At 44.9% G+C, this 16,680-nt stretch overlaps 1 protein-coding gene across 1 annotated transcript in view; it reads left to right on the forward strand.

Moving 5' to 3' along the window:
* Nucleotides 1–879: 879 nt before the first annotated feature.
* Slc9a2 (solute carrier family 9 member A2) overlaps nucleotides 880–16,680 on the forward strand; it is an 82,463-nt gene continuing 66,662 nt past the window's right edge. The window contains 1 exon segment of the mRNA NM_001113335.1: nucleotides 880–1,357. Within this exon segment, the coding sequence (NP_001106806.1) occupies nucleotides 1,066–1,357 (292 nt within the window). The 5' untranslated portion in view covers nucleotides 880–1,065.

The following is a 16,680-nucleotide window of genomic DNA, read 5'->3' on the forward strand; positions in this document are numbered from 1 at the left end:
CCAAACCGCAGCCCGTCCTGCCTGTAATTAGCCGAACAAGTCCGTCTAAGCTAGGCAAATCACTGGTTTTCCACGAAATAGTTATGTTTCTGATGTCCTCAGACAGATTCACTCCGAAGCCTAAAAACAGAGACTTTTTCTTCCCCAAAACTGGGGGAGGGAAGAAAAGTGGAGTCCACACTGTTGCAATGAGTGGAAAAGCGGGGAGCGTGGGAGCGCTGAGTTCTCAACGGGGAGTTTCGGTGCGCAGAGAACAGGCTGTGTTCAATGTGCTTTTCTCCCGAGGGGAGCGAAGCTCAGCTCTTCTCTTTCCGAGGACCCAAGCGACTAGGTGAGTAGGTCTCCGCAGCATCGGGCAGTGGCGAAGGCTCACCAGTTCCGCCGCGCCTGGCGTCGCCTCCCTGCTTGAGCCCGCGGCGCCTCCTCGCGTGCCAGCGCCCCGGGGTGTCTCCTTGCAGGAGCCTGCGGGGGGAGGGGACAGGGCGCGACGCGTGGGTCGCGTTGGTCCCAGCCCTGATGGACGGCCGACGCTGCCTCCGGGGCGGGGACAGTTCAGGCCACCGTGCGCACCGCGCACCTAGTGCACCCATAGCTCCCGGCCTCCCGGGAGCAGCGGCTCTTGGTCCGCGGTGCCGGCTAGAGAGGGGCGCGACCTTCGCCCCCGCGTCGACTGTGGGTTGCGGCAGGTGCACGTCGCACCGGGTCCCCGCGTCCTCCGGCCCCGCCACCCGGGCGCCGCGCCCGCCCCGCCCCCGTCCCCGCCCGCCCTCGGGCCGCCCGGGGCAGGGCCTGTAGCTGCCAGGCATGGGAGGGCGGCCGCCTGTGGAGGGCGGCTGAGCGCGGCCGAGACCGCGCTGTGGCCTCCTGTTGCTGTGTGCTCCCCTCCGGGCCCTGCGAGGTTCACAGCCACAGAGCTTGCTGGCGGCAGGGCCCCTGCCCCGTGGAGGCTGTGGCGTGGTACTCTCGCCATCCCGTTGAGTTAATAGCGCTGTCCCCCAGCGATGCGCTGAGGGTGCCCAGATCCCTACACTGGCGTCCTCTGCTGCGCCTAGAGCCACCGACCCCATGGGCCCCTCAGGCACTGCGCACAGAATGCGGGCGCCACTGTCTTGGCTGCTGCTGCTGCTGCTGTCTCTGCAGGTGGCAGTGCCGGCGGGCGCACTGGCTGAGACCCTGCTGGACGCACCCGGGGCCAGGGGTGCCAGCTCCAACCCGCCAAGCCCCGCCAGTGTGGTGGCCCCGGGGACAACGCCGTTCGAGGAAAGTCGATTGCCCGTGTTCACCCTGGATTACCCCCACGTGCAAATCCCTTTCGAGATCACTTTGTGGATCCTACTGGCTTCCTTGGCCAAGATTGGTAAGGAACTGTACCCGTGGGTGGGGGCGGGGACGATCGGACTAGAGATCCTGGTGGGTGACCCGCCAAGTAGGCAAGTAATTGGTCTCAGATAGTGGCCAGCTCCTCCTGCACCAAGGCAGCCTTGGACAGACAGATTAGCTCCTGTGGTTGAAAGATCTCCTGTTCTTAATCGACACTGGCCTTGGAAATCCGGGAAAGACTGGCCCATAGCATGAGACCCACTGCAGACTTCTGCTTTGAACGTCAAGTTTGACAGCTCTGTGCCAAAGTTGAGGGAGACCTGCACGCTGAGTGAGGCAGTGCACAGCTGAATTGCGTATCATCTACAAGTAGAGCGCAGAGAGGAAGTGGGTACGATCTTGGACCGCAGAGGGTGTGTTGGCAGGACACACACCCTCCTCGTGCCCCTGACTGATGAGGTGCTTAGACTGGGACTGTGGACACCTGAGTGCTTGCCAGTGCCCTGTTCCTCCTCTCTGGGCTCTTCACTCTCTAGAAAGCCTCTTCTTTAGAGGTAACTGGAGCCAGGGAGACCAGCTATCCACAAATAATTAACCCACTTGCCCTACCATCCCCAAGTTGAGCCCGTTTTCTCATCTGTTAGCCTGACCACTCCATCACAACACTCGCTCACAGTTTTACCCCGTATGTAGTATTAGAATACGTTCTCTCTCGCTGTACTGTTCAAAATGTATGAGATGAGGAGAGCATGGTATTTTCTATGTTTTATGCATTCACCTTGTGGGATGCGGGTTTCCATACATCTCAGCCATTCTAGGGAACCTTTCTGATAAGCAGGGGAGAGGGCACCCATGGTTACAACACAGGAAATGCTCCTCGTACAGAGGAGTATAGCAAATGCAGTGTGGCTGTGGAGAGATGAGGGGCTCACATCCTGGCCAGACCTATACAGACCATTTTCAAGGATGACTGGAGTCTGGTCAGTGTAAACTGTTCACCAGAAACAGCATTCTAGACTGGAAAGGGGATGGGTCTAAGCAGGTGGCAGGGGTAGTTTGTAAGAGTGTGGAACTTGCAAGCTAAACCTGGAATTGACTTCCGAGGTTAGATTTAAATCCATTAGCCTGTAATGGTGATAAACAAAGGTGTCCTATGTGACATAATGACTCTGCCGTCTGTAATTGCTGGCTCCGGCATGATTGACTAGCTGTGTGTTTTAATTCCACCTGAGCAATGGTGTAAGGGACATGGGCCTCCCTATCAAGCAAACAGCCACATAAGCTCATGGCCTCTAATAATAGCCCGAGATGCTCTCTTCACATATCCCTCACAGCATCCCCACCCCGTAGGGGTGTGCAGGTGTGAATACTCTCACCTGAGAGAGATGGGAACCAAAGCTGGGAAGTTCACACTGTGACCGACAAAGTCCAACCCACCAAATGCACACAGATAGCTCACCTCTGGGTCTCCCCCTGTGCCTGAGTCAGAACCCCAGGAGGGCTGCATTTGTGACCTTTTCCATTATGGACTTTTCTGCTCTGACACCCTCTTCTGTTCTTCACCCCTGATTATTTTAATCAGATTAATTACACTAATAACAGCCGCTAGTGGGCACTTAAGTTCATTATCCCTCATTTTCACAGCCCTCATCCTGGGTAGATATGATGGACCTGCTTTGGGGGAGGAGGAAGCTGACACATGAGGAAGGTTTGCTGATGGATGAAGAGACCCAGTTCTAGGCAGAAGGGTTGGATGCCTCATCTTTGGTCCTCCCTGAAGGCTTGTTCCGGAGTGAGGATTAGAGGAGGGTGGATTTGTCCATTAACCCAGGTTGTCAAGGCAGGCGTGACACTGGTGACAGTGGTGACTGTGCTCCAGACAGCCACCGCGATAGCTGGCACTTCTGTTGCTTTTCCACTATCTTCTGCTGTCTCTGTGCTTCTTGCCTTCTGTCTTAATCCCTGAGCTCTTGTTCTCTTGAGTGGCCTTTGGGAGTCCTCTTGACTCAGTTGTGGTATTCCACTCATCTTAATGGACATCGTCATCCTAACTGTGTGGGACTTGGTTAAAAGTCTCCATGCTTGTGTGAGTCAAAGTTCAAGCACACGTACCTTCGTGTCTCTCTTAACCACAGTCTTAGCCCAGGGTCCTGAACTCCCTGGCCCTCTTCCATTTTACATGCCACTTTGCCCTCATGAAGTTGGGTTGGACCATAGTTCAAACACATTGCAGGTGTATTTCCCCAGTCCATCTGCCTTCCTTGAATTCCATACTTCTCTGGCCACTGGGGCAGGTTAGAGATGACAGGATTTGTCTATTCTTGTCTCTTTCTCAGAGAGAGGTTCAAGTAGTCAGGTGCTGGCTCCCTGAAATAGATCTCAGAAGAGGAAGTGGAGTTTTCGAGTTAAAAAGGAAATCTGTTTGGAGTCTTTTGCTCTTTTCTTCCTATTTTGCAACCCAGCTTTCTCTTGCCTCCTTGGATGCTTCCGAAGGAATGTGCAAATACCCAGATATACCAAAGTCTCCTTTCCACATGCCCTCAAGTCTTTCTCCAGCATCACCATGCCCTCCAGACCCTCCACTCTCTCTCTCTCGCTCTGGCTTTGAGCAAGACTGCCCAGGTATTGCAGAACAATTTCACGGGCCAGGAAAATAAGTTCTGAAACAGAAACCGTGGAGCTTTGTGTTAAATATTTACATTTTACGAATCAAATATAGTTTATGCACTTAGCTATCTGCAAGACCAGAGCATTCATGAAGACTTAGAACTTAAAAAAGAACTTCATGTTGTAACTGCTCAGCTTACCTGTCTAACAGGCAGTTCTAACTGCCTGTAAGTTTATTAAGCTGTATAGACTTTGTGTCTGGTTAATGTCAGTGAATGGTGTTTTTATTTATTTGTAGGGTTTGATTTTTAACAGCAAGGTTTATTTTAGAGTTCGACAGGTTCTGTTTTAGACCTTGTGCTTGAAAGCTTTTGTTTGGGGGTGGTTCACTTACTGTAGGTAGCTTAAGTTGCTCACATTTGGGAAAGATGATGGAGTTCAAAACACACAGAGACGTGAGGTTATGGGGCCACACAAACGCCAGCTCATATAGAAACCATGGTTTCCGTTTGGAGCATTTTAAGGAAGTACCTGCTGTGCCAGGACTCACCTGCTCAGAGAACAGGGAGAAACATTCCCAGTGATTAATCTAAACATGGATGAACAGGCTGCACCTAAGAACACTTGTGGGAGGTTTAAATACCAGTGGTGAACTTAGAGCGGCTATCTAGATTGCACTGCTTCGGGTCTTGGAGGCATTCTCAGAAATCAGAAAGCACGCTTGTTCATCTTGTTTCACGCTTGTTCATCTTGTTTTACAGAAGGCATAAGTCACCTTATGTTCTCCTTGCTTTATCTGGTTACTGGGGGGGGGAAAGTCAACGTCCTCATTATTTGGCTAGAGAGGTAGTTCTGCGGCTATAAAATGTCCCGCAAGCCTGATCAGAGAATTGATGAGATGGGCGTGTGCAGAACACTCTGGTTGAATGGGGGAAAAAAAAAGAGTGCAGTGATTTTAGCCCAGCTTGCTTTTTCCTTAAGACCTCATGTCTCTACCCTTTAGACTCTCACTGTGCACACATATTTCTGGCAATGTGTTGATTCTTTTTTTTTTTTTTTTGTACAGAAAACTCTGCACAGGTTGCCCCAGTGAACCGTATGTGCAAGGATATAGCTCAAGGCTGACAGTAAGAGGCATCTAGAGGAAGAGGCTGAGTGCAGACCCTTCCCATGCTTGCCTTACCGAAACTGAGTGGCTATGACTGTATATTCTACTTCTGCTCAGGGACAAAGCAGTGACTCTCATGTTTAAAGTAAATGAATTCTGGTCTTTGTTCCAGGATTCTCTGTATGCCTCATGTACAGCATTAGGGTCTCACCCAGGATGCTTCATTTGCTTTTCCTACCTGGGTGGGTGGTCCTGGTTACCCCTGTCTTTTTTCTATTTTCTTGGCCCCACAACTTGGGGTTAGGACACAGCATTTCTACTGTTCTCCATCTTGTTGTCTGAAAAACACATTGTGTTGTTGTTGTTGTTGTTGTTGTTATTGTTATTTGTTGAAAGGCAAAACACTTGTCCTATGAAGACGTCTGTCCTTGGCTTTGGGCTACCTTAAGTTTAAAACACGAGTCTCAAAAGTTGTGTATGTTCCTGAATTTAGAGATCTTTATCTCTGAAAATGTCTCCTTCTACTTACTCGCCTCACACTTCGTCTACTTTGTCCCAAGCTTCTGTGCCATCTGGGGAGGGGCATGGGATGAAGTTCTTGTTCTTCAAATCTCATGTTGTACAGACCGTGTGCCCGCCGCCATGTGCTCTGACTTAATAAAACCAACAGAGCGGTCAAGGTTCTTTTCTCTTCCGAGGACCACATATGTTCAGGGTCATCCATATGTTTCCAGTCTGAAAAAGGAAGGCAGTAGATTTTTTTCTTTCTTTCTAAAGATGAATTCAGGCATCACAAAGATGATATCAGGACATTGCCATCACAGTGTTCTCATCTTTACAATGACAGCAGTGATATTTATTTTTCTGTTTTGTTTGCTGCTTATCAACTTTCAAAAGGATAACTTTATTTACCATTAGCAAGGCACTTAGTTCTTGTAGAATTTTCATGTGTTTGGTAAGCCCCCAAACACACACACACACACACACACACACACACACACACACCCCACAAACATGTTTTCTTTGTAGGGCTATAAAAATTTACCTGTAAGTTTGCTGGTTTTGCTATACAGATAGATTAGATTTGGGGTGATGACTCCATTACTTTAAGATCTTCAGTCATAGTGCTATTTGGTTTAACTGCATATTTTTTGAGTCAGTTTTGGGTCACTTATATGTTAGTATCATTTGAACTTTTACTATTGCTTAAAGATTTTTTTAGAGGCCTTAAAGTTCTCCTTCTGCATTCATGTGCCCCTTTCATTTTAACAGTTTTATTCTTGGCTCTCATCATCTTGATCAAAATTATTTTTTCTCTTGTATTTTTTTTTTAAAAAATCATTCTTGCTTTGGTCTCCATCTTTACAGCCTTTGCTTCTACTATTGGGGCTTTCTTACTCCTGTTTTCCTTGGCTTATTAATTTACTCATTAAACTGAAGCTTGGATCATCCATTGTTGCATTTATTTTTCAATATTATGGCAGTGTTCACCTCACAAGGGCGATAGTTCCCACAAACCACATGCTACATACAATCACTGCTGTCCTAACTAGGTATCAAATACATAGGTTTTGTGACCATTTGAGCTCCAAGATTAACATGCACTTTTGCTAAAATGACCCAGTGAAGAGGGAAGAATAAGTTTCTTACCTTAGTGACTGGAACTCCTAAATGGTCCTCTTTGTCTTCATTCTCTCTAAAACATGAACTAGGACATGTTGTACCTTTAAGACAATGTCACAAACAAGACTGGTTCATGGTATGTTACGTTCATATGAATTAATCTTCATTACAAATGAAACATAATACAAAATCTATTCACATCACTGGATCATATCACAGCATGCTTAGCCTCTACAGTCAATAAAGACACCTTATAAAGTAGAATTATTCAATGCCAATCTCCTTGCCAGCTGCTGTGATTCAAAAGGATGTTCCCTAGTGTGGTGGCGATATGCACACCAAGAGAAATGCTCCCCTCTGTCCTACTTCAGGCTCACTCTCAGCCTTCATAGACAGGCATTTGTTGTCATCGTCCTACATTTAAAAGAAACCACACTAATAAACACATTCAGACTGTTTTTTTCCTCAAGACATTTCATTTTTTATTACATTTGTTCATTTTATTTTATGTGTGTTTCATCTGCATGTATTTAGTATGCTGTGTGAGTGATTTGCTCATTTTATTTTATGTGTGCATGTATATATGTACGTATGTAAGTATGTCTGTCTGCATGTATGTTTGCTATGTGAGTGCTTGGTGTCTGTGGAGGTTGGAAGAGGGAACCAGCTCTCCTGGAAAGGTCTCCTAGTTGTTAATCTCTGTGTGCATGCTTGGAGTCAACCCAGGTCCTCTTCAAGAAAAGCAAGCCCTGTTAACCAGCGAGCCATCCCTCCAGGTCCCAGAACTGTGTTTTGCTTTGATATTTAGATTTATACAGCATCGATTACATTTTGATTGGAGAGGTATGCTGATGACTCTACAATGGTCTCAATTGTTGTGTTCTGCCGGGTTAATGTGAGGCTATTTTAAAATCAGATTTTTTTCTATGTGAACTTGAGAAGAGCCAAGAAAGTAAAAGTATTAGTGTCACATGCTGTGTACATATCCAGGCATGTATGTGTACACAGATACATACACCACACACACACACACACACACACATACACTCATATACGCACATACATATACACACATACACACACTACATACACATACACACCCACACACACCACACACACACATACACACATATACACACATACATATACACACATACACACACCACATACACACCCACACACACCACACATGCACACCCACCTACACACACACACACATACACACATACCACACACACACACACACACACACACACACACACACACACACACACACGATCAAGATGTCATTGTGACATTAAGGTCTTCAATGCTGCCTCTGTGTTTTGGCTACATTATCAGTTCTGGCCTGTGTAGAAGTGACCACTAAGAAGGGCTACTTGTAATCCCATCAAGTTTTACTTTTATCTGGTTTACCCCAGCATCTTAGGTGCAACTGACATAGTATTGTTACATCTGGGTTCTCCTTTACAGCTTCCCTTGTGGCTACATTTGATCTTTTGTATCATTGTTGTTACTCAAAATAGAATCAGTTTGGTAATCCCTTTTCTGTACTGGTGTTGACACATCCATATTGCCCACAGGCATCTCCTATATGTTACTAGGAAATTAGCCACATCAGTTTTATTTAAACATACCCCATTACACCCCACATAACTGATTTTCTGCCTTTAAAAGTGGAAATCTCTGCAGTTTAAAACAGGACTTTACTTCACAGATCGCAGTGATTTATTGGGGCTCATTTTATTCTATGCTTCTACTTAGTGCCTTCTTTCCTTTTCCCCCCAATACTTTGACTTTGCAGCATCTTTCTTATTTATCAAATGTATTTCTGCCCCATCCATTCCCCAGCCTCCCGTCTTCTGCCCACCTCCGTCATACACAGCATTTGTCCTTTCCATAGTTGCTATTAGCCTGCTCCCAAAGATGTTTGAACTTTATGTTTTTACAACCCTATGGCAAAGTTCAAGTGGTATCAGAAGGGCTTTCTATAGGTAACATTTATCTAGATTGACAAATGTGTTCAGGATGGTTTCTTTATGGTCACTTTCACCTCTTCTATATAGTTTCCCTTCTCCATGTATGTGCTTCAGGGAATACTTGAGGGGTAGCCTTGGTCTTTAGCTTTGTTTAACCCATTCCTCTAGGTGGCATTGGTTTCATAGGTTCTAGACAAGTGCTCTGCCATTGAGCTCTGTCCTCGCCCTAATGTCATTATTTTGGTTATAGTTTTCAATGAAAATTAAAGTGAACACAGGATTTTGACTTATTTCCATTTGATAGATATGATGTCATTGCTTTCTGCCTTCTCTCCTTTGGGCCATGGTGTTACCTGAACTTCAGACTTGTGTGTGTGTGTGTGTGTGTGTGTGTGTGTGTGTGTGTATTTATGCCTTACATTGGCTGTAATTTTTTTCCATGAGCTTAGCTTCACCAGGGGATGTTTCCTTGGTTGAGTCTGTGGACCTTCTAACTTGTTCGTACAACATAGTTCTCAGTGCTTTGTTTCAGTGTGTGTTTTTCTGTTGGCGTTCTTGTATGAGTGAAGTGTGTTCTCTGTCATCGCTAAGTTTCTTCCTGGCCCAGAGCCACAGAGAATTGTCCAGTTTCCTTTCCTTTTTCCCTGGCTACAGGCATTTGTGTGTGTGTGTGTGTGTGTGTGTGTGTGTGTGTGTGTGTGTGTGTACTTTTTTTTTTTTACTTAGGACAAAGTAGTTCTTTGAGAGTCAGAAATTTATGCAAGAGCCCTTCCTCTACAGGTCTAAAGTCTTATTACCTGTTTTCATATAGGTGTTTAAATAGGTCCCAGTACAAGGGGTGTGGGTCCAGCTCTGTCTGGAACTCCTCTGGCTCACTGTGGCCTAGGCACCCACTGATATCTCCTGCTTTGATCTATGTCCTTATTTCTGGTCTCCTAGGCGTTATCTTCTATGTTGACCCAGACCACTAGTCATTGATATTATAATCTGTACTGAGAGGGGTATTTGTATATATATTAATATATATTATTATGATGATGATGGTTGGTATGACGTTTTTACAAGAAATAGCTTTTTAAAAATGTAATTAATTTGTGTGTGTGTGTGTGTGTGTGTGCGCGCGCGTGTGTATACGTGTGTGCTTGATTTATATGTGCTGTGGCAAGGTGCATGGTACATGTATTGAGTTCAGAGGATGAGTTTGTGGAGTCTCTCCTCTCCACCCAAGCTTAAATAAGTTCCAAGCACACAGTAAATTAGATTTGCATCTTCACTCCCTGAGACATTTTGCCTTTACAGAAAGATTCTCATACATGGTTTAAAGTTAAGGGCTAGTCTGTGATGGCTTCTCACTTTGAAGTGGATATGTGTACTTTCCTCACAGTTGGGCCTGCAAAGTATATGTTGCGTTTGTTTCAGTATCTATATTTCCTTTCTTAAGCTAGCTCAGGAGCCAAAGAGTATTGGAGGAAAATGTACCCCAAAGTACATTAGAAATAGGGCAAAATCCAGTTCAATGATCCCATTCTGGTCTTAGATTTCTGGTGAGTCTTCAGCTCCTTGGGTCTCTCATTTGATTGGTAGAAGTTGGGCCATGTCTGTCCCTTATTCTTACTAGGCCTATGGACAATGTGAAGCTACTACAGATAGCAAAGCTTTCACTTTTTAAGAAATAGGAACTGAAGCCAAGAGAAGTGTGTGTTTATTTTCTGAAAGCGCTGTGTGGCCATGGGTGGGTTGTCGTACTGAATAATGCCTGCTAAACTGCAGCTGACTCACTTGCAATTAAATCTTTTTAAAGTAATGAATCATAATTGAGGTACTTCCTGGAATAATTCCTTACACTGTCCGCCACCCGTCCCAGGCTTTCTCATCTCGATGTACAAAGTTCACTCCTTGTTTGAAGGTGTCTTTATCTCCTTCCACCTCTCCACTCATCCTGTAGACAGAGACGATAGTGATTCTATCCAAGCTCTCCACGTGACTGTGCCTGACTCACACTTGACAGGCAAATCCCATAGTATTTCTTCATGTCGGCATATAAGCTTGGAAAAGAGAAGAAAGGCATGATTGTATTTGGAAACTTATACTGAAGGGTTCAGGGTGTATGGCTTGTTGGCAGATACTTTATTCATTCATTCATTCATTCATTCATTCATTCATTCACTCATTCACTCAATCACTCATTCACTCATTCATTTGTCTAGCCATTCATAAAGACCTGAGTTTAATCTCTCTAGAAAACCACTTTAGAGATGTGCACAGGTTTTCTTTTGTTGTTGCTTTTGTTGTTTGAGTCTCATGTAATTCAGGCCATCCTTGACTTTTCTGTAGAGACAAAGAACTCTCTATTCTCCTGCCTCTGCCTCCAGCTGGGATTACAGACGTGTATGCTACCACACCCTGACAACATTGACTTATCCATGTAAAGTACCTCAGGCAACCACAGGGCTGTGAAATAGCTCCATTTCCATATTTCTGTGTCTCAGTCACTGATAATTGTGCTACTCCCAATTCTTGAACTGGTTTCCCAGGATCCCGAGGCTGGAACCCTGAGCACTGTACTGAGATCAGTCTTGTTTTCCTTGCCCTGTTGCAGGGAAGAAATGGATGAGAGTCTCATAGTTTCTTTCCTAAGATAATGATGGCTAAACAGGACACAACATTAGTCCCACCAGCTATTGGCTACATGCTTACTTAAATGGTTCACTTTATTATATATTCTCATAGTAATGCAAAAATGTCATCCAAAGTTTCAAAACATGGAAGAAAACACGAGGTTCAAAGAGCTTAACTACATTGCCCCAGCCATCCAGCTGGCAGCGGTTGACCTAGGGCCAAAATTATTTCATCATTCATCTCTGTGTGGTGGTGTCTGCTCACTTCTTGGAAGAAAAAGCATGTTGGATTACAGGTAGAGCTCTGTGTCTGTGGGGCCTGTTTCTGTGCAGAAACAGTGGATCAGAAACACTACAGAAGTGCTAGATATATATGAAACACTTGAATATGAATGTCTTTTTCTTACTATGGTATGGTCTGGTCTAGTCTGGTCTGGTCTGGTCTGGTATGGTATGGTGTGGTGTGGTGTGGTATGGTATGGTATGGTATGGTATGGTATAGTATAGTATAGTATAATATAGTATAGTATAGTATAAATAGCATTTACATTGCTCATGGGTTATAAGTCATCTACAGATCACTTAAAGTGCACAGGGAGGACATGCATAAGTGGTATGTAAACATTGCACCAATGCATGTAAAAGACTTGATCACTTGCAGCCTTTGCTGCTGGAGAGGGATTCTGGAGCCAATGTCCAGAAACCGCAAAGACCAATGGTGTCGTATGCCTACCTGTAGTCTCCAGAGCGCCTTGGTGGACCGGATCTATCCGTTCTTTCCTTGGAGACAAAGAGCTGTCCTTGAGACTCATTCTTGACCCTTTTATCTCTTTTGACCAGGTTAGACCATCACCGTAAAATCAGACCACAGCGGGTGTTCCACTGGCTTCCTTCACGGGGTAGTTGTGGTAATCAACCAGAATAAATAGGAATAGCACACAGAAACAGCTGGTGGTCCGGAGTGAGAAGCAACATGGTTTCCTAGCAACACTCCAAGTTTGGTGGGATGGAAAGAACAAGGAAGGAGAATGTGTTATCAGCAACCGAACTGGTACACATGTCTAGAATTTCAGAATCTTGATGTGGCCTTTTCTATTTGGTGGTATAGAATGTTTATGCTTTGAGATGCCCTGACCTGTAACTTATATCCCACAATTCCATTTACCTGTGATCATGCAGAGTGAGGGATGAATCATCTCATTAATTTCAATGGTCTTATTTCTTTCAAGAGATAATAATTGGGGTTGGTGAGATGGTTCAGCAGCTAAGAGAAGACCAGAGTTTTGTTCCCAGCATTCATGTCATGGGGTTTGCAACCACCTATAACTACAGGTACTAGCTAGCACCTACATTCACATACCAAAACACACAGACACACACATACACACATAACTGAAAAACATCTTAATAAAAGAGTATTCAAGGGAGAATAATTGCATCCACTTGACTACTTAAGTAAATCCCTGTAGCTATTCTATTTATCAGTAGCAATTTTTGTTGAACTTACACATTGTGTAACTTATAAGTTCAAATTCATCATCAGCGTGGAGCTGCATGCAAAACATAATACACATATAGGGTGTCCTACTACTTCTGATTTCAGACAGATCTGGGACTATGTCCCCATGGATCAGAGGGAGGATGCTGAACAAATTTAATATGTTAAGGAGTCAAAATGAGAGGAATGAGGGCTACTATATGGATTCTAATGAATATTTAATGTGAGAATTCTAAACGTGTATTTCTTGTTGTCACATACATGCATCCTGTGTGACAGACCATTATGCACATTCAGGCACATAAGCACATACAAGTGGCGTGCACTAGAAGATGTGGTCATTAAGCAGGAAGGGACAGTGTATTAACTCATGGTCTGGGACTGCATATGGTACTTATTAAAGAGTCAATAAATAATTATTAAGTAGGTGAATAATAATGAGAAAACCTTTTTTGTTTCTCCACACGCACATTGTACAGTAATTAAGGTAACAATACACCCTGTATGACACTTGTGGTTTAAATTTATTGTCCTGGCACATGTATTATTCATTTGGCCTTTCACTCTCAAATATCTTAGCCTATCCACTTGCTTATGATGGGCATTCTATCCTTGAACATACCTGACTGGTCCTCTAAACTCTGGCGCCCAGAGACCCAGCTCTGCCACTCACTTAGCCACAAATCTGACGTCACAGGATGACCCTCACTCGCCTTTCTTATTTCAACTATGAAATCCGATGGTGGCAGCTTTGTCACTCAGCTGTGGGTACAGCAGAGTCACTATGCTTTGAACTTGCTGTCTTAAGGACCTCAGACACGTGGCCAGCCTCGGGGAGAACAGCTTTTCTCCCAAAGCATAACAGCACACTGCAGAAATCCATCCCGTCCGCTCGTTCCATGGGAAGTCATTCGCTTATTTAGATGTTCTGGCCTCCTGCTGTTGGTGTTATGAATAGGCTTCTATCCAAGTCATACATATTTCAGGTTCCAGTGTTGTGTAAGAGAAAACGCAGAAAGTCATCTGCCTACTTTTGCTTAGTTTGCCATGAAAAGGAAAGGCAGAGAACACCCACCTCTAACCCTAGATTGTCCTTGGAAATTGAAGGTTGAGCAGCCAGGCTCTGCATGTAGGGGCTATTACAGGCAAGGTGTGCCCTTCCCTGTGAGGGCAAGCTAGCTCTATGACACTGTTCTGGCACCTCCCTGGCAGCCCAGAGCTGTCATGAATATCCATGGATAAGTCAATAATGCATAGGCAGTGGAAAAGAACTATAACTCTATAACTATATGTATAGAAAACATTATATATAATGTATTTCCAAGTACATGTGTGTGTTCTATGTGCAATTATTTAAGAATTTTATGCATGTCATATATATGTACACACATATATGTATGCATGTATACACACATATATGCATTTATATCAATCATTCCATCTCTCACTGTCCTCTCTGATCCTCTCCATACTCCTGTAGAGCTCATTTTGCTTGCCAGTGTGTGTGCCTCACTGCATACAATAGAGCTGCTGAGAGGAGCATGAATGGAGGGTTATTTCCTTAGGAAGAACAACTTACCAGTGGCTACACCACAAGTTATATGACTTGCCCCAGCTAAACAGCCATTAGCTGCCTTTAGGGTATGAGGGACGGGTGAGGCCTCATGAGCCTCTCCTTAGGCATGATAGAATATTGACAGTCCCATGGGAGGTGGGAAATCCTGGGGGTGGGAAGATGGAGTTTTTATGGTTTTTGAGACAGGGCTTTGTAACCTAGGATAGCCTAGAACTCAGAATCTTTCTGCCTCCAACTCCCAGTGGAGGAGAAACCTGCTGTCCATCAAGGAACCCAGCTGTATCTTTCCCATGTGATTTTTCACTCCTAGTCTTCATGGTCGGCAAGAAGGCATTATTAGTGTCAACCCTGGGCTGCTTCTTTAGTAGAGTGGCATCCATCTTCCAGTCTGGAAGATGATGCTCACTGCAGCTCAAGGGATTCACAGTTTCCAAGGAAATCAGAAAACATCCTGCCCCTGTGAAACAGCTCTGTACCTCCCTCCTCTCATAACTGTATTACGCTGCCCAGGCCAACCTTCTCAGCTTTGGCACCCTTTAGTTGGTCATCTGTGTATGAGTGAGAGACCATCGGCTGCCTCCACAGAAGCTCGGCACACAGACCTCTTGTTCTTGTCTGGTTACAATGTTACAGTTGAGACCAGAACTTCCTTTTCTGCTCAGTTATTTCACAACTGCAATCTACTCCCTTCCTCAGGCTAGAACAGACTTTCTTTTATACTGTCTTGTGTTCCTGCTGATATTCGTGTACAGACAATCTAAGGCAACGCTTCTCAACTTTCCTAACCCTGTGACCCTTTAATACAGTTCCTCCCGTTGTGGTGACAATCATAAAACTATGTCGTTGCTACTTCAAAGCTGTTATTTTGCTACTGTTACGAATCGTAATGTAAATATCTGATATGCAAGGCCTGCAAAAGGGTGGTTCAACTCCAAAGGGGTTACATTCCCAAACAGTTCCACTGAGACCTAAAATTCAAACACATTGGTCTCTGGGGCCATTCTCAAACCACCACCTTCTACTCCCTGGCCTCCAAAGAACCACCAGCGTACAAATATCTCCCATACCCCTGTGGTGATTACTGTTGAGTGCTCGAAACCACTTAATTGAGAAGTGAGATTCGATGGCAATTGCTGGCAATTGTGGATTCCTTTCCTCTATTTCCATCTATTTATTTTAAGTAACTGGTCACTTGGCTTAGCAGCCAGCCTCCTGGAGGAATAAAACTCAACCATAAAATCAAGTTCCCACCCAAGGTGGTTGCAGGGGTGGGGTGACCTCCTTGGAAAAACTTGTATCACAAGGACATTGGGATATAAACAAAGAAACCCATCAGTCATTTAGTAACACAGGGTCTGAAAGAAAGGCAAGTCCGAGGTTTAACCTCTGCCCCAGAGCAATAGAGGAAGAACTACGTTGACCTGTTGGCTTGGGTGGAAGGTTTTAAATTCAGCTTAAAGCACACCCAGGTCCTTGTCCCTACCAGTTGAGCTCCTTCCTTTGGCTAAACTGTGCAAAGGGCGGATTCAGAAAGAGTAGCTGGAACTTAAGGACACCAGAACTCCATCCAAAGAATGCCTCTGCACTGGACTGCACCTGGGAAGAATCTTTTCAGTTTGAACTGTCTTCCATTAAGTTCCTTTATCAGATGGTATTTCTAAAATGTGTGGAGTTGGGGCGGGGACACAAAATACTCCGTGGGGGACCGAGAACAGGGGGAGAAACTTAGAGAATATAAAAATGTCTCATCAGATTCCCCACAAGTTGAATGACCTCTGCTCGGACTTCTCCCCAGAAACATGAGACCGGTACTTTTCTAAGTAGGAATCCTTAGCATGTCCAAGGGCAACACTCTCTGTTTTAACAGCGGGATCTCATTTCCCACCTGGCTATATGAGAAATTTCACTGGCACCCCTGGATGACTTTTCTCCTCTTGAAGAGGCACACGTTTCACACCCAGAGAGGATATATGCAGAAAACATTGCGAAACTCTCTGGGGTCATTACTGTTAATTTCTGGAGCTGAATTAGAGTGTGACAGCACGCAGCCATTTTTAAATTACCAGACTTTCTTAAAGGTGTCCCTCTCGTGTATTTCGCTGTCACTGTGTTCTGCTCCCAGAGAGTTGTGCATAGTAACCAGGATGGTAACAGAACCGGTGCTCTTCTGCTGAATGCTGAGGTCTGAGTATGCTAGCGGAGAAAAAAACTGGCTATCTTCCAAAGCAGAGGATGGCCCTTACAGCCTTCCTCCCTCCTGGCTCACAAGTCAATTAATTTGAGATGATGCCCACCGGCGGGAAGGGACCACCCTATCTCGGTACATAATTGGTTTACGTTTCATAGACAGT

Source organism: Rattus norvegicus, chromosome 9 (assembly GCF_021556685.1).
Source record: "Rattus norvegicus strain SHRSP/BbbUtx chromosome 9, alternate assembly SHRSP_T2T, whole genome shotgun sequence".
Classification (NCBI taxonomy): Eukaryota; Metazoa; Chordata; class Mammalia; order Rodentia; family Muridae; genus Rattus; species Rattus norvegicus.